The 18,066-nt window shown below is 48.9% G+C and overlaps 1 protein-coding gene across 9 annotated transcripts; it reads right to left on the bottom strand.

Moving 5' to 3' along the window:
• Nucleotides 1-3,724: 3,724 nt before the first annotated feature.
• On the bottom strand, nt 3,725-17,727 carry LOC144274731 (uncharacterized). 9 transcript variants are annotated; one of them, XR_013347942.1, is made up of 5 exons: nt 10,497-10,725; nt 9,498-9,612; nt 7,964-8,077; nt 4,793-6,189; nt 3,725-4,695 (listed from the first exon to the last, which is right to left on the bottom strand). XR_013347942.1 is itself a non-coding variant. In XM_077833782.1 (4 exons), exons 2-4 carry the CDS (start codon nt 9,529-9,531, stop codon nt 5,084-5,086), a joined length of 1,254 nt encoding a protein of 417 aa, XP_077689908.1. In that variant the 5' UTR covers nt 9,532-9,612; nt 10,497-10,725; the 3' UTR covers nt 3,725-5,083. The 9 variants fall into 9 exon arrangements, 8 of the variants coding, with proteins under 8 accessions (XP_077689908.1, XP_077689909.1, XP_077689912.1 ...); XM_077833782.1 differs by having other exon boundaries at nt 3,725-6,189; XM_077833783.1 differs by having other exon boundaries at nt 3,725-6,186; nt 10,497-10,723.
• Between the last annotated feature and the right edge of the window lie 339 nt (nt 17,728-18,066).

The raw sequence follows: 18,066 nt of genomic DNA, 5'->3' as shown, positions 1-18,066 counted from the left end.
AGTCTAAGGGGACTGTCTGTGACTCCATGGTAAGACTGGTACAGTGATCCAGGAGTTCACATTTGTTACTGGCTTGGTGAAATCTAATTATAGAACACAGCTCCAGTTTGGGATGTCTGCCCGGTTTTCTGACAGTCTGCCCTGAGATTAGCACTCACAGTTGTGAGCCACTCCAGACAGTGTGACAATTGTTTTCTTGTGCTCCCTCATCTATCTGTTCCCCTCTGTTGTCTCTTGGCAAGAACTGTCTTTTTGTTCTATGTGTGTATAGTGCCTAGCACCATGGGGTGCTGGTCCATGACTAGGGCTCCTACTTGTTATGGCAATACAAATAATAAATAATAACTATAGATTATTACAGGGATGGTTGGAGCTGCTGGCTCTGGTCACTGGATGCCGGGGCTCCATGTGCTTCCCATTCCCCACTTTCAGTTTTCCTGATTGTCACCAAAATCAACAGGGTTCTGCCCACTGCTGCCTAGAACACACCCTGAAATGTGGAACTGATTGGATGTGGTGCTGAGAAGTTAGGACCTTACATCCAAACAGAGAAATGACATCCAATTGAATGTAGGACCTGGCTTCACACAACCAATGAAACTCCCTCCCTAGCTCCCCACAGGAGGGATCAAGTATCCTTGTCTCTTTCCTGAAAAGTAGGAATGAACCAGAGACCTTGCAGGGCTCTGGGCAGCCCTTGGGGCCAGGTACCCATCATCTCTGGGGCTCTTTTATTAGGGGAACCCCTGGGACAATCTCAGATACCCACAGAATCTCCCCTTCCCCAGACTCATGGAATCTCTTCATCTCCATGCTCACCTGCTACCTTCAAGGAGTGGGGAGGGGCAGCCATACTGTGCAGACACCTCCTTAAAGAGCCTCCCCTAGGCAGGACATCTGAGCAGTAACGTCTGCAGAGGACAGGTAACCTTCCTGTGCCACTCTAGGGTCTCCATCTGCTTTTATGGCTCCTAGCACTGTCATATCTGAGCACTTCATGAACATTAATGGATTTATGCACACAACCCCCAGCCAGGTTTATTTCCCCCATTTGGGGAAACTGAGGCACAGGGGGGTTGGTTTTGGGTGGGGTAAGAGCTCCGTACCTTAGCAGCTCCCCTTCAGAGATGTGCAGAGTGCTTTAGGGACTCTGTCATCATTTGTCCAGCACCAGTGCAGTTCCCTGAAAATTAGGCCTAAGGCAGGTTGTCACACTCAGGACAAAGTCGCTTCATCCGGGGTGAAGTGTCTTGGGTGAGTTGCTGCCGATGCCCCCAATGACTTCCCCATGTGAGAGTCTGGCGATCACCCTGGTGATATGGATACCATATTCAAGTCAAATAAATCTGTGCTAAGGACTCGCCTGTAAATGGAGAGACTCCCCACCACCTCTGCAAGCTGCAGGCTAGGAATAGAGAGCACAGGGAACATCACCCGAACTTCACTGTCTGAGAGTCCTCAAACATTTATGAACACAAACCAAACCTTAATTTAATGACAGCTAACGACACATCCCACCACACAAAAAATGTAACCACACGGGAATGAGAAGGAAAGCCTCCTGCAGTGCTGTCAATAACTTACACCCCCGTGCAAAACCACTCTCACGTCAGCAGATCGGCGCACAGTCTTGGACTGGACTGAAAAAAGTGTGTGGTGGCGGGGCAGGTCTATCATAATGTGGAAGCAGCGGCTTTGGTAAGACAGTGCTGAAAGTGCACCCCTCAGCAATTCGTCTTGGTTTAACTTTCGTTGTGTTTTTGGGCCAGGTCTGACTCCTTGCAACTCCTCCATTTTAAGCCCTGTAGGCACATGTGACTGGCACATAGCCCACACACGTAACATTATTCTATTTTAACATCTTAGAGGCTACCATTAAGGTTTCACATGAGATCACAAGTTGGATGAAGCTGGGGTGCATGTGGTTTCTCAGTATGTCTTGGAGACGGAAGTGAATGCCTTGTGGAGTGTCTCTTCGTGCCTAGCACCTGCACACAGGCCATCCCTACACCTAGGTGATTCTCTGAGTGCTGCCTCCCAGCCTCCCATTGCAGTGTCCCAGGCAAATCCAGCTGCAGTTTAGAGCTGGGGTACTTGTAGAATATGAGCTGTACAGTGCCCATATCTGGGGATTTCAACAACCCACTTAGTGCCCAAGGCAGAGAGCAAAGAGAAAGCAGCAAGCCTGGAGCATGCAGTATCAATAGGGAAGCATAAACTTCAGTCTCTTCTGAATAATGCCAATACTCAGCTCTTAAATACCTCTCTCAACATGCTTTAGAAAGGAGGTGAGCGTCCACTTTATAGATGGGGACATGACTTGCCATAAGTCACCCAGCAGCCCTATAGCAGAGCCAAGACTAGAACTCTTGCTTCCTGAGTCCTAGTCCAGCATACTACACAATAGGCCCCATTGTTCTGAGAAGATGATGGCAGTCAACTGGCGTTGCTTGTATACAGCAGCTGAGTAGTAATAACCCCACTGAGAGCTATATAAACACTTTCCATCCACTGCTCTAAAAGCTCTTTACACAGGTGGCTAGGGGGTCACAGATGGGGAAAATGAAGCCCAGGACTCATAAGCAAGTCAGTCAGTACCAAGCCAGGCCTTGCACTCAAGGCTTTTGACACTTCATTCAGGGACTTCACAACTACTGTAAAGTTCTCGGGCATGCTTTGCTCTCCATCTCTGACAAATTACATCACTGCAGAACAGAGACTTCATTATTATTATTATTATAAAGGTTTTTACAGCTGTTAAAGCCAGAAGGACCCTTGTTACCATCTAATCTGAACTTCTGCATAACACAAGCAATAGAACTTCACCCAGTGATTCCTGCATCCAGCACAGTTGCTTTTTGGTTGATTTTAGTCTTCCCCTGCATGAAAGCAAGAGTCCATTTAACAGAGAACCAACAACTTTAACAAAATTCAGGAAATTAAATAAACAACAACAAAGAACATTTTGAAACGCTCTACAGAAGATAAGAACCATGCCCTAAAAGACCTAACAAGCTGAAAAGATGATGGGCAGAGATAGGATGAAGCTTGAGATCTGCTGAAAAGCTAGTGTGATCTACCAATGGCATTTAGCACCTGTTGTATGAGTCCCACTATTTAAAACATCTTATTAGCCCTGATCCTTGGCTTCCATGTTCAGTGCAACTCAGGAGGGAGGTGAAAAGGTGTATTTAAGCAATCTTTTATTTTCCCCCCATCCTAGGAGCACTTGACCCCAGACACAGGTTAGACCAGCCTGACTTGTATGGGTTGCCAGTGCCCCCACAGGGCCAGTACAGCAGCCAGAGGCTGGCAGGGTATGGTGTAGCCATGTCTCTGCACCACCCACAGAGAGGGTAGGTGGTATAGGAGCTGCTTCTCTGCCTCCGCACAAGCCAATGCTATGTTAAGCTGGCTTTAGGGCATCTTTGTGCTGGCAGAGTTGGCACCAATTTGCCCCAAACCAGGGGAAAACCTGCTCCAGTTGCGTGCTCTGGAGTTGATGGGCCCCTTGGGAAAAGTCTTTTAATGAGAGGCTCGAGGGATGACTCAGAGATAAATGGAAACTGTGAGCCTCAGGGTGTCAGGGTCTCCAGACCTCAAACACTGGGCAATGCGCCATGCACAACATGCACTGAGAGGCCAATGCTGTGGGCTCCTCAGTTACCTGGCTGCAGTCCCTCTGGGTTCCCAATAAACACACAGACACACACACATACAGTAACCAAAGCTTCTTTACTAGGGCAGGCAGAAAATGGAAAGAGTGCAGACAGCCCCGATACAGAGCTCCTACAGAAATCACCTGGCCACATCCTCAGCTAGTGTAAATCGACATTGCTCTATTGGTGTCAGAGCTACACTGATTTACACCAGCTGAGTTTCTGGCCAGATTGTGTAATTACAGTGTTTCTTCTTGCCCAGGTGGACAGGCAAATAAACATGTTAGGGGCCCATACTCTAGCCTAGGCATGTTCCAGGCTTCAAGCTGGGCTCATTAACAGGGTTAGAACTTCAGTTTTGAGGCCTCCCACATGCAAGGAAAAACAGTTATAGACACTAGGCCCCATCTACACAACAGTTATCACTCAGGTCCTGGTTACAGCACAGATTCCGCTCACCTGACTTTAACATGGTCATAAGGTCTCTAGTTATGTCCTTGTACACAGCCTGAAGCCTGAGCTTTTAACCCATTTAGGGAAGACTGGATTAGGTTCCATCTTCATTACAACCTATGTCTGTATTGTCGCTGGGTCGCTTGAGTTAGGGATGTTACTGTGGGGCGAAGACCAAATGTGATTCCAAGCTGCGTTTAGACATGGGGCCCTGTGAGTTAGTTACAGACAGGAAACACAGAGGAATCCTTCACTGGGCCATCCAATCAGATCCTGAGCAATACTTGCCCCTTGGGTCTCCACTGATACATGAGAAGTGTCCCTCCAAATCCACCCCAGCACAGGAGATCAGCCTGATGTCTGGCTTTGCTTCTGTGCCAGCTGGGCACCTCTCCTCCTGTAGCTCTGCAGGCCCCCACCCAGCTGGTACCTCCTGGAGACCTGCTGGGACACAACACACCCATGCCCAGATCTCCCTGGCTCTGGGGGTGTTTCATTGACTGGACAGCTCGGATTCACAGCTTTCTCTTTTACCTCTGTACATTCTCTCAGGGACTCTCCTGGGTCCTCTTCAATCCAGTGACTGGACAGAGGGAAAAGAGAGAGAAGAAGATGAGGAGACCACCAGGGAAAGAGAAAATAAGGTCCAGTCTTTTCTAATCATTAATAATGTGCATTACCAAGACAGCCCATCTGAGATTGGAGCCCCATCACGCCCGATGCCATACTGACACCTGGTGAGATCCAGTCCCTGCCTGATTCAGCCCAAACAGCATAGTCTTTCTCCAGGCAGCTCTGTTCAGTGACAGACTGGGACAAGGTCACTGAGTGAATAACAAGAGACCAAAGACGCAGGCTTTCTGAGGGCCCTTTCCAATACCTCAAAGGATCCACAGCCTCCTGTTCTGGTTCCCAGACCTATCTTCAGGCCTCACATAAGCCCCCAAAGGGAAACTGGCAGCTGGTGTTGATCACAGGTGGATCCTCTGATGTCTAATCAGAGCAGAACTCACAGTGAAGCTTTTCCCGCAGTCGGTGCATTTGTAGGGTTTCTCTCCGGTGTGGGTCCTCAGATGATTGATGAGGGATGAGCTCTGCTTGAAGCTCTTCCTGCAGTCAGGGCATTTGTAGGGCTTCTCTCCAGTGTGGATCCTCTGGTGCTTGATAAGGGATGAGCTCTCGAAGAAGCTTTTCCCACACTCGGTGCATTTGTAGGGCATCTCTCCAGTGTGGCTCCTCTGGTGCCTGATAAGGGCCGAGCTCTCAAAGAAGGTTTTCCCACACTCGGTGCATTTGTAGGGTTTCTCTCCTGTGTGGGTTCTCTGGTGTCTAATGAAGGAGGAGCAGTAGCTGAAACTTTTCCCACACTCGGTGCAATTGTAGGGGCCCTCTCCCATGTGGGCCCTCTGATGAGTGTTAAGGTTCGAGCTCCGATTGAAGCTTTTCCCGCAGTCGAGGCATTTATAGGGTCTCTCTCCTGTGTGAATTCTCTGGTGAACAATAAGGTCTGAGCTCCAACTGAAGCTTTTTCCACATTTTGTACACTTGTAGGGCTTCTCTCCCACGTGCAGCCGCTGATGTTTCATCAGGTGTGAGCTTTGGCTGAAGCTTTTCCCACACTCAGTGCATTTATAGGGCTTATCTCCTGTGTGGATCCTCTGATGCGCATTACGGTTTGAGCTTCGTGTGAAACTTTTCCCACAGTCGAGGCATTTGTAGGGTTTCTCTCCCGTGTGCAATCTCTGATGGATTAGCAGCTCTGACCTCCAAGAAAAGGTTTTCTCACACTCAGTGCATGTTTTCTGGGTTTCTGACTTATCTGTTCTCCGGTTGATGCTGACGTTGTTGAATTCCTTAAAACCTTCTCCTGGGTGAGTGGATATCCCTAGTCTCTCATCTGGGTGGTTTTCCTGCTGCCTCTCCAGTCCACACTGACTCTCACAGGTTTCTCCAAGTTCAGGGCTCTGGAAAATGTTCTCTTCAGCTCTTCCCAGCAACATCATGTCCAGTTCCACCATCTCAGGACTTTCCTGCTCCAGATTCTCCTCCTCATGCTCACTCCCCATCCCATCATCTGCTGGGTCAGAGAGAGAATCCAGACAGGAGTCACTCCCTGTTCCCAGGGGAAAGGGAACCATTGAAAGGGGAATGGGAAAGGGGAGATGGGTACAACAGAAGGGCTAAGTGCTGAGGGTGAGATCCACCAAGGTACTTAGGTGCCTAAACCCCAGACTTAGGCCCCCAAATCTTGGGTTTAGCCACCTAGGTCCCTGTTTTGGCTCCACTCCAGTCGCCTAACCTCACTTGACACTGAAGTTTTTTAAAATGAAAGTTCCCTGGGTGCCTATGTTCCTGCCTCTGGCCATGTGCACGGCTGCCTCATTCTAGGCATCTGGACACCCATCTCCCACCGAAGCCCCAGAGTGATCAATGAACCAGGGGAAGACAGGTGTTCAGCCGCCTACATGTATGCAGTGCCCAATCCAGCAGGTGGCCCCCAAGATCAGGTCCCATTCAAAATCCAGCCAGCAGAGGAGGTGGCAGTAATACCTACTTTATAGCTTTTAGCTCAATGGTTAGAGCACTCAGCTGGGATGTGGGAGACTCCAGTTCAATTCCCCACACCCAAAGGGGAGAAAGAACCCCTGTTCAAAACCTCCCACCTTTCAGGAGGGTGCTCCAGCTACTCAGCTCTGGGATATTCTGATTGGCAGTGGCAGGAGGTGCTCTTTCCATCTCTCCTGTTGGAGCTGCTGCACTCCGGATAAATGATGAAAGAGTTACTGGAGCAAGGGCACTGGACCCAGAGTCTCCCAGGTGGATGCACTGACCACAGACACAGACCTGTTTGTGTGTGCTCTCGTCCTCTCGTTCCCTCCCCAACGATTAAGTGTTTATCCACAGTGGAATAGTCATTGGGCCAGAGAGAAAGAATGACTCTATAGTCCAGAGGTTAGGGCACTGAGATGGGAGACCCGGGCTCCAGCCCCCTTGCTCCAGCCACTCTTCAGCCAGCTTCACCACGAGAGGCGAAGGAAGTCCCACCTCCAACTATCCCATAGCTCAGTGGTAAACACACCCTCCTGAGATGTGGGAGACCCCTGTGCAAATCCTTTCACCCTCTCTGGCAGAGGGGGAACTGAACCTCCATCTTCCACATCCCAGGGAAGTTCTCTAATCATTGGGCTACAGGTGGAGGTTTTGTGTAGAGTGAGATAAGCACCTACCTCATTCCCCCAAGAAACAGCTTAGGCCCCTGAGCCACCTGATTCCAGGAGAGGGGTTCCTACTGGTGTATCACTAAGCAGAGCTAGGCACCTCCCAGCAGCCTGGACTCTTATCTCTGAGAGAGGGGCAGGGCTTAGCACATGCCCCTCTGGTCAGCATCTCGCATTGGCTAGCTCAGCTGAGGTGTTAGAGTTTGTGGATCCCATTCTTAGGCACTTATCTCAACCCATTCATTGCACAGGGAAACTCAGCGCCTAACTCAGGCTTTGTGAATCGCAATACTGTTCCTGCAATTTACTAGTTGCCTAAAAGTTAGGCCCTGTGATGCCCAGCATTGCAATGCCTAAGTCCTTTCACGGATCCCAACCTGAATCCCCCCAAGCCCTTTCCCAGAGGAGAGAAAGAAGATGACCAATCCTGCCTCCACAATCCATCTGAACACTCAGGAAAGAGAGTCAGGCTGGGTGGGAGGCCGTGAGTGATGTCTGCTATGAGGGCATAGGACACCTGCTGGGGACAATCCTGACCCGAGGTAGAACTGGGGAGCTCACGGGGTCTTTGTAGGAATCTTGTTAGCACAATTTGCAAATGGTTTCTTACTTGGTTTAATACTGACCCCTCACCTGTGGGGGCTACTCTCAGGATCTCCCATTCCTTAGCGGCGTGGGGATCTGGGACACCCAGCTCTTCCACTGTTTCCATCCGAGAGATCACGTTGGGTTTAGGAATCGGAAAGTCTACTCAGAGAAAGGAAAGAGGAGAAATCAGAGTTTGTCACACACTCATTAAATAGATGCTACTAAAAAGCTCCATAATTTCAATCAAGTTCCTTCCCTTGCTGGTGCTGAACTTGGGTAAACCTGTAACAGAGGGGGAAATGCTCTTGGAGACCCTTTGGGACAGTCAGAGGTCTGGTGAGCAGCATTCATCCAGAACACTGAATGAGGCAGGATCCTGCGCAAAAAACTCTGTGATCATGCATAAGAGGGCTGAACCTAATCCTGGCATTTCCTAACTTTTGAGTGCTTGATTTTGCAATCTTAATAATACAACATTCTTTTGACATATTTTTGTATGATATAGGCTTTTTTTGTAATAAAAAAAAATATCAAAGCAATTCCATCTTTTGCAACCATAGTGGTAATTTTCTGCAGCTGATAACTTTTTGTCAAATCTGGCTGCATTTTCATGGAGACAGTGAAAAGCATCTCTCCGACCTTACGGCCATCCCCTCTAAGCATAGGAAATTTGAGTCTGAACAGTTAGTTTGTTAAAGTTAAAGTTATAACAGAAAATGTTAGGCAACTTTAATAGGGCTTGTCTTCCCTCAGGCAAAAAGTGTGGTCTTAACTCGAGTTAGGCACAAGATAAAACAAGATAGTTAGGCACAAGATAAAACAAGATAAAACGAGCGAAGACAAGGCAGGCTGTAGTTTTCACAGGACTTAGTAGCTCAAGGCTGCCATTAAGCTCCCCCATAGACTTCAACTCAGGGTAAGAACACACCTTTTTCCTAGTGAAGGTGCACCCGCAGGGGTCACTATCACTCCATCCAGAAGGATGATGAGCCCATATGGAGGCAGTGTGGGCCAATCGATTGGACATTAGCCTATGACTATCTACACACCGAGCTCGGGGTGTGATTCCCCTGCTTGTGGACGCATCCTTGTGCTAGCTCTCATTGAGCTAGTGCCAGTATAAATAGCAGTGTAGCCACAGTAGCCTAGGTAGTGGCAGCGGAGGCATGGATATAGACCCACCGGTTTGTAAGTGGCAGGGCTCAGCCATTTTTCTGCTGCTGCTATGGTGGCTACACTGCTACTTATACTCACCCTGGCTCAAAGAGAACTAGCAGGAGTACGTGTACACAGACAGGAGAACCACACCCCTAGCTTGTCATGCAGACATAGGCTATGATGCAGAAGACCTGAGTTCTATTCAGAGCCCTGCGAATGATGTGGCCTGTTTCTAGGGCAAGTCACTTGCCCTCTAGGTGCTTCTGTTTCCCCCTCATGCTTTGAGCGTCTTTACAGTCAGACTGTGAGCTCTTCAGAGCAGTGTCTGCCTCTCCCTATGTGCTTGCTGGGCCCTGTTCTTGGTGCTGACTCAAGCACTTCAGAGATCTCCCCATTCTTCTGAGAAGAAAGGAATCCTTACCCAGCAATATCAGGGACTCATAGTTCTCCTGCATGTCGTCTCTCTGACCTGGGTCCTGAAGTTCCCACTGCCCCTGGGTGAAATACAGAGCCACCTCCTTGAAGGTCACCAGCCCCTGAAACAGCAAGTATCTCCTGCATTAGAGCTATCCCACCTACTCAGACATAGGAACAGCAAGCTGGCAGCTCTGCTCGCTTTGATTAGGGATCAGGCTGTTTTCCCTGTTCTAGCAGAGCTCTTTGACCAGCGTTGGACGACTGACTCTGTGATGCTTTCCCGTTGTCGCATGAGTGAAACCCCCAGTGTCTCCCTGGTGAATGCACACACCTCTTGAAGGAACCTGAACCCGGCAATGTCAACCTGCCATGCCAGCGACAATTCCACAGTTCTGCTTCCTTATTTCTTCCCCTGTGTGGCCTCCTCCAGACTCTCAGTCCTCACCCCTTCTGCCTCCTTGCTCCCGGGAGCAGAGGGGACCCTCTTTCGGGCTCAGCAGGGCTAAGAGGTACAGCCAGAAAAGCCCTGGTGATGTTCGCACACTATCCACTCTCCCAGGGCCAGGAATGGTTCCCACGGGCCCTGCGCATCAGGCAATTTATTTTCCCTGGATTTTTGATCTGTCTCCTCTTCATTTTCCACCCCAGCTCCCTGCAAGGACTGGAATAGATCTGTCAGTGAATGAAGCTGGGCAGCGCTGGGAACAGGGAATCTCCCTCCCCACTTATTACTCCTGCTGCCCCTTCCAGTCTCTCCCCCTGCCTTCGGGCTGGGAGACTCGGTCCCTGGCCCGGCCCCTCTCCCGGCGCTGGCTCGGTTCCTGCGGGCACTCAAGGGAGCAGAGCCGGGGGGGGGGGGGAGGGGCAGCAGCTCCGGGACTCGCAGACCCCCGCCCCCGGGAGCAGAGCTGGGGCGAGGAGGGGCCGTTGGTGCAGAGTCACTTTCCTGCCCGGCCCCGGCCCCGGCCCCGGCCCCGGCCCTTTCCCCGGGTTTCTCCCTCACCTGCAGTCTCTGTCTCAGGAGAAAGTCCCCCCGGCTGTGCACAGAGGAGCGCTAGCGAAGGGCTTTCCTCGCATACACCCCGCTAGGGAGCCGCAGCGGCTCAGCCCGGGCTCCCGGATGCACCAGCGGCTGCCTCTGACCCAGGAAGTTCATTCTCCAAAATGCTAAGCCCAAATGAGGCTGAGAGAAGGAAAGACAAAAAGCGGCTTCTCCTCCCTTCCCAGTGATCAGAGCCCTCTAGTGTGGGGGTGTCCGCCTCCCTGAGCAGCCTCTGGATATGGGCGGGCGACTCACACAAACTCCAGATCAGTGTCAGAGGGGCGGCTGGCTGAGGTATGTGTATGGAGTGTAAGGGTATGTCTACACTACGAAATTAGGTCGAATTGATAGAAGTCGTTTTTTTAGAAATCGTTTTTATATATTGGAGTGCGTGTGTCCCCACAGAAAATGCTCTAAGTGCATTAACTTGGCAGAGTGCTTCCACCATACCAAAGCAAGCATGGACTTCCGGAGTGTTGTATTGTGGGTAGCTATCCCACAGTTCCCGCAGTCTCTGCTGCCCATTGGAATACTGGGTTGAGATCCCAATGCCTGATGGAGCTAAAACATTGTCGCGGGCGGTTCTGGGTACATATCGTCAGGCCCCCATTCCCTCCCTCCCTCCGTGAAAGCAAGGGCAGACAATCGTTTCGCGCCTTTTTTCTTGAGTTACCTGTGCAGATGCCATACCACGGCAAGCATGGAGCCCACTCAGGTAACCGTCACCGTATGTCTCCTGGGTGCTGGCAGACATGGTACTGCATTGCTACACAACAGCAGCAACCCATTGCCTTGTGGCAGTAAATGGTACAATAGGACTGGTAGCCGTCATCGTCATGTCTGAGGTGCTCCTGGCCAGACATGGGTGCAGGAACTACATTAGAAGTGACTTGACCAGGTCATTCTCTTTAGTCCTGCAGTCAGTCCTATTGAACCATCTTATGGTGAGCAGGTAGATGATACGGATTGTTAGCAGTCCTATTGTACCATCTACTGCCAGGCAGACAAGAGATGAGGATGGCTAGCAGTCCTCTTGTACCATCTTCTGCTGAGCAGCCATGAGATGTGGATGGCTTGCAGTCCTTCTGCACCATCTGCTGCTAACCAAAGATGTAAAAGATAGATGGAGTAGATCAAAACAAGAAATAGACCAGATTTGTTTTGTACTCATTTGCTTCCCCCCCACCCCCAGTCTAGGGGACTCATTCCTCTAGGTCACACTGCAGTCACTCACAGAGAAGGTGCAGTGAGGTAAATCTAGCCATGTATCAATAAGAGGCCAGACCAACCTGCTTCTTCCAATAACAACAATTACTTAGGTGCACCGTTTCTCATTGGAACCCTTCCTGAAATACTCCTTGATGTAAAGCCACCCCCTTTGTTGATTTTAATTCCCTGTAAGCCATGTCGTCAGTTGCCCCTCCCTCCGTCAGAGCAATGGCAGACAATCGTTCTGCGCCTTTTTTCTGTGCGGACACCATACCAAGGAAAGCATGGAGGCTGCTCAGCTCACTTTGGCAATTAGGAGCACATTAAACACCACACGCATTATCCAGCAGTATATGCAGCACCAGAACCTGGCAGAGCGATACCGGGCAAGGAGGCGACGTCAGCGCGGTCACGAGAGCGATCAGGACATGGACACAGATTTCTCTGAAAGCATGGGCCCTGCCAATGCATGCATCATGGTGCTAATGGGGCAGGTTCATGGAGTGGAACCCCGATTCTAGGCTCAGGAAACAAGCACAGACTGGTGGGACCGCATAGTGTTGCAGGTCTGGGACGATTCCCAGTGGCTGCGAAACTTTTGCATGCGTAAGGGCACTTTCATGGAACTTTGTGACTTGCTTTCCCCTGCCCTGAAGTGCATGAATACCAAGATCAGAGCAGCCCTCACAGTTGAAAAGCTAGTGGTGATAGCCCTGTGGAAGCTTGCAACTCCAGACAGCTACCGGTCACTCGGGAATCAATTTGGAGTGGGCAAATCTACTGTGGGGGCTGCTGTGATGCAAGTAGCCCACGCAATCAAAGATCTGCTGATATCAAGGGTAGTGACCCTGGGAAATGTGCAGGTCATAGTGGATGGCTTTGCTGCAATGTGATTCCCTAACTGTGGTGGGGCCATAGACGGAACCCATATCCCTATCTCGGCACCGGAGCACCAAGCCGGCGAGTACATAAACCACAAGGGTACTTTTCAATAGTGCTGCAAGCTCTGGTGGATCACAAGGCACGTTTCACCAACATCAACGTGGGATGGCCGGGAAAGGTACATGACACTTGCATCTTCAGGAACTCTGGTCTGTTTCAAAAGCTGCAGGAAGGGACTTTATTCCCAGACCAGAAAATAACTGTTGGGGATGTTGAAATGCCTATATGTATCCTTGGGGACCCAGCCTACCCCTTAATGCCATGGCTCATGAAGCCGTACACAGGCAGCCTGGACAGTAGTCAGGAGCTGTTCAACTACAGGCTGAGCAAGTGCAGAAATGGTGGTAGAATGTGCATTTGGACATTTACAGGTGCGCTGGCGCAGTTCACTGACTCGCTTAGACCTCAGCAAAACCAATATTCCCACTGTTATTACTGCTTGCTGTGCGCTCCACAATATCTGTGAGAGTAAGGGGGAGACGTTTATGGCGGGGTGGGAGGTTGAGGCAAATCGCCTGGCTGCTGGTTACGCGCAGCCAGACACCAGGGCAGTTAGAAGAGCACAGGAGGGCACGGTATGCATCAGAGAAGCTTTGAAAACCAGTTTCATGACTGGACAGGCTATGGTGTGAAAGTTCTGTTTGTTTCTCCTTGATGAACCCCCCCCCCCCCCCCCGGCCCCTTGGTTCACTCTACTTCCCTGTAAGCTAACCACCCTCCCCTCCTCCCTTTGATCACCGCTTGCAGAGGCAATAAAGTCATTGTTGCTTCACATTCATGCATTCTTCATTCATCACACAAATAGGGGGATGACTACCAAGGTAGCCCAGGAGGGGTGGTGGAGGAGGGAAGGAAAATGCCACACAGCACTTTAAAAGTTTACAACTTTAAAATTTATTGAATGCCAGCCTTCTGTTTTTTGGGCAATCCTCTGTGGTGGAGTGGCTGGTTGGCTGGAGGCCCCCCCACCGCGTTCTTGGGCATCTGGGGGAGGAGGCTATGGAACTTGGGGAGGAGGGTGGTTGGTTACACAGGGGCTGTAGCGGCAGGCTGTGTTCCAGTTGCCTTTGCTGCAGCTCAACCATACACTGGAGCATATTGGTTTGATCCTCCAGCAGCCTCAGCATTGAATCCTGCCTCCTCTCATCATGCTGCCACCACATTTGAGCTTCAGCCCTGTCTTCAGCCCGCCACTTACTCTCTTCAGCCTGTCACCTCTCCTCCCGGTCATTTTGTGCTTTCCTGCACTCTGACATTATTTGCCTCCACGCATTCGTCTGTGCTCTGTCAGTGTGGGAGGACAGCATGAGCTCAGAGAACATTTCATCACGAGTTTGTTTTTTTTTCTTTCTAATCTTCACTAGCCTCTGGGAAGGAGAAGATCCTGTGATCATTGAAACACATGCAGCTGTTGGAGAAAAAAAAAGGGACAGCAGTATTTAAAAAGACACATTTTATAAAACAGTGGCTACAGTCTTTCAGGGTAAACCTTGCTGTTAACATTACATACATAGCACATGTGCTTTTCTTTACAAGGTCGCATTTTGCCTCCCCCCACCACGTGGCTACCCCCTCAACCCTCCCCCCTCCCCGTGGCTAACAGCGGGGAACATTTCTGTTCAGCCACAGGCAAACAGCCCAGCAGGAACGGGCTCCTCTGAGTGTCCTCTGAAGAAAAGCACCCTATTTCAACCAGGAGACCATGAATGATATTTCACTCTCCTGAGGATAACACAGAGAGATAAAGAACGGATGTTGTTTGAACGCCAGCAAACATACACTGCAATGCTTTGTTGTACAATGATTCCTGAGTATGTGCTACTGGCCTGGAGTGGTAAAGTGTCCTACCATGGAGGACGCAATAAGGATGCCCTCCTCAGAAACCTTTTGCAAAGGCTTTGGGAGTATATCCAGGAGAGCCGCGAATGCCAGGGCAAATTAATCCTTTCACATGCTTACTTTTAAACCATGTATAGTATTTTAAAATACCTTCTCTCTTCCTTGCCTGCCGCGTCCAGGAGGCAGCCTTGGGTGGGTTCGGGGGGTACTGGCTCCAGGTCCAGGGTGAGAAACAGTTCCTGGCTGTCGGGAAAACCGGTTTCTCCACATGCTTGCTGTGAGCTATCTACAACCTCCTCCTCATCATCTTCTTCGTCCTCAAAACCTGCTTCTGTGTTGCCTCTATCTCCATTGAAGGAGTCAAACAACACGGCTAGGGTAGTGGTGGCTGAACCCCCTAAAATGGCATTCAGCTCATCGTAGAAGCGGCATGTTTGGGGCTCTGACCCGGAGCGGCCGTTCGCCTCTCTGGTTTTCTGGTAGGCTTGCCTCAGCTCCTTAAGTTTCACGTGGCACTGCTTTGGGTCTCTGTTATGGCCTCTGTCCTTCATGCCCTGGGAGATTTTGACAAAGGTTTTGGCATTTCGAAAACTGGAACGGAGTTCTGATAGCACGGATTCCTCTCCCCAACAGCGATCAGATCCCGTACCTCCTGTTCAGTCCATGCTGGAGCTCTTTTGCGATTCTGGGACTCCATCATGGTCACCTCTGCTGATGAGCTCTGCATGGTCACCTGCAGCTTGCCACGCTGGCCAAACAGGAAATGAGATTCAAAAGTTCGCGGTTCTTTTCCTGTCTACCTGGCCAGTGCATCTGAGTTGAGAGTGCTGTCCAGAGCGGTCACAATGGAGCACTCTGGGATAGCTCCCGGAGGCCAATACTGTCAAATTGTGTCCACAGTACCCCAAATTCGACCCGGCAAGGCCGATTTAAGTGCTAATCCACTTGTCAGGGGTGGAGTAAGGAAATCTATTTTAAGAGCCGTTTAAGTCGAAAAAAGAGCTTCATCGTGTGGACGGGTGCAGGTTTACATCGATTTAACGCTGCTAAATTCGACCTAAAGTCCTAGTGTAGACCAGGGCTAAGAGCTACACCTAAGTCCACGCGTTCACTCTGGGAGGGGAACGATTCCGTTCTCAGCAACTCTCCTGGGAGATGAATGTGACTTGTAGTTATGAAAATACTTGCCTATTCTGGGAACTTCATGTTAAAATGTCTCGAATCCCTCTTTGTGCTCTGATCAGAGATTATCAGCCGTTTGTTCGCAGAGAGAAATGCCTTGGAGAGGAGTAGTGGGTAGGCCACTAGACTGGGGATCCCGACAAGTAGGTTGTGTTGGATATGCAATCAGGGGATGTGGGAGAGGGCTGACTTTGTATGGGCAGTGGCTAGCATAGTGGGCCGGAAGAGCTGGGTTCTATACACAGTTTTGCAACTGGTCTGTTGGGTGACATTGGGCAAACTAGTTCAGTACCTATGTAAAATGTGGGTAATGAAGGTTGTCTCCTTTGTTAAGTCTCTGAGATATACTGATGAGAAGAGCTTGGTATTATAACTGGTTATAATGAACTGGGAGGTACAAAAGCTGGGTTAATTTCCTGTCACTTGCTGTGTGACGTTAGATCAATCATTTGATGTCTCTGTACCTCATCTGTAAAATGGGGTAGTGATATTTCTGAGACATGTTATGAGCCTGACATTAATACACGATGGCGAGGTACTCAGATACTGTAGGATGGAGCTCACAAGCCAAGGTCCAAACTAGATTATAAAGCCTGAAGAGACCACTGCGATCATCTAATCTCTGACCTCCTATGTAATACAGACCAAGGGACTTTCCTGAATTAGTTCCTGCTAAACATGTATTTTAAGAAAATAACCAAACCTGATTTATAAATTGTCAGTGATCAAGAATCCACCACAATTGTTAGTAAGTTGTTTCAATGGCTAATTGAACTGTTAAAAATTTGCATCTTATTTCTAGTCTGAATTTGTCTAGATTCAACTTCCAGCCATTGGATCTTCTTATACCTTTGTCTGCTAGATTGAAGAAACATTTATTGTTAAATTTCTGCACCCCGTATAGGTACTTATAAATTATGATCAAGTCACAATTCTCTTTGTTAACGTTCTCGCTGTTAAGCTAAATAGGTTGAGCTCTTTGAATCTATCACTGTAAGGCATGTTCCAGTCCCTTAATCATTCTTGTGGCTCTTTTCTGAACCTTCTCCATTTATCAACATCCTTCTTGAATTGTGAGCACCGGAACTGGACACAGTATGCCAGGAGCACCAAATATAGAGGTAAAATAAAATATTAAAACGTATTGTTTACCTGTGCCCAATCTACCAAGAAATCCAGATAACTCTGTATCAGTGCCCTGTCCTCTTCATTACTTATCACTCCCCCAATGTTTGTGTCATCTTCAAACTTTATCAGTAATGATTTTAGGTTCTCTTCCAGATCATGGATAAAAATGTTGAACAGCACTAGACCAAGAACTGATCCCCGTGGAACTTCATTAGAAACTCACGTTCCTCATTTACAATTACATTTTGAGGGACCTGTCATTTAGCCAGATTTTAATCTATTTAATGTATGCTATGTTGATTTTATATCTTTTGAGTTTCTTAATCAAAATGTCATGTGGTATCAAGTCAAATACCTGACAGAAGTCTAAGTATACTATATCAGCAGTATTGTGTTTATCAACCAAACTTGTAATCTCATCAAAAAGATATTCTTCTTCTTTCATTTGGCGATAGTGGAACAATGAAAGCAACAGTGAGGGCTACAGTTGGATTTTAAGGTCTATTATTCAGTCCAGAGCATGGCTGTGACACCTCCAGGATGAGCATAGATTGGACAGTCATCCGTTATTTGTCTGACAGTTTGCACCATATCACAGTCGCAGTTTGGTGAATCCCTAACTTTCTATCTATGGACTAAGTCTGCACATCTTCCATGTTGGGTGTGGATACGGTTTAGAACTGTCCCGATGCACCGTGGGAAGGAGAAGCCCGGCACTTGCACGGTTGGGTTGTTGATTAGATTTTTGTTTGGTACGTTGGCAGCCACCCAGGCTTCAGACCATCTGCTGCAAACATCCTTATCTTCTGCAAGGAGGACTGTGGTATGACAGCAGAAGGGTTTTCTTGATTTTAGTTGGTAGCGCGGGGGGTGTTGTCAGTTGGGGGGAGCGTTAGTGTGGTATTTGCCATGATCTTTGTGTACTCCTTTGGAACACTGGGGGATCTTTATGTACTCTCTTGGAAACTGGGGGAGGAGATGACAACCTGCTTGCCATCTCCTTGGCTACATGCATAAGCACAACGAACATCATCAAATTGGAGACCAAATGTCCTGAAAAAGCCACTGGTCAGCAAAGGAACGGACAAAAAAAAAAAAAAAGACATTTAGTTAGTTTGACCAGGTCTATTTTCCACAAATCCATGTTGATTGCCATTATTTTTATTACCCTCCTTTAATTCTTTATTAATCAAGTCCCATGTGACAGATATGACAATTTCTTTCAATATCT

Source organism: Eretmochelys imbricata, chromosome 14, assembly GCF_965152235.1.
Source record: "Eretmochelys imbricata isolate rEreImb1 chromosome 14, rEreImb1.hap1, whole genome shotgun sequence".
Lineage (NCBI taxonomy): Eukaryota > Metazoa > Chordata > Testudines > Cheloniidae > Eretmochelys > Eretmochelys imbricata.
Note: the sequence above shows the minus strand (reverse complement) of the source record. Positions and strands in the feature narration are given on the sequence as shown.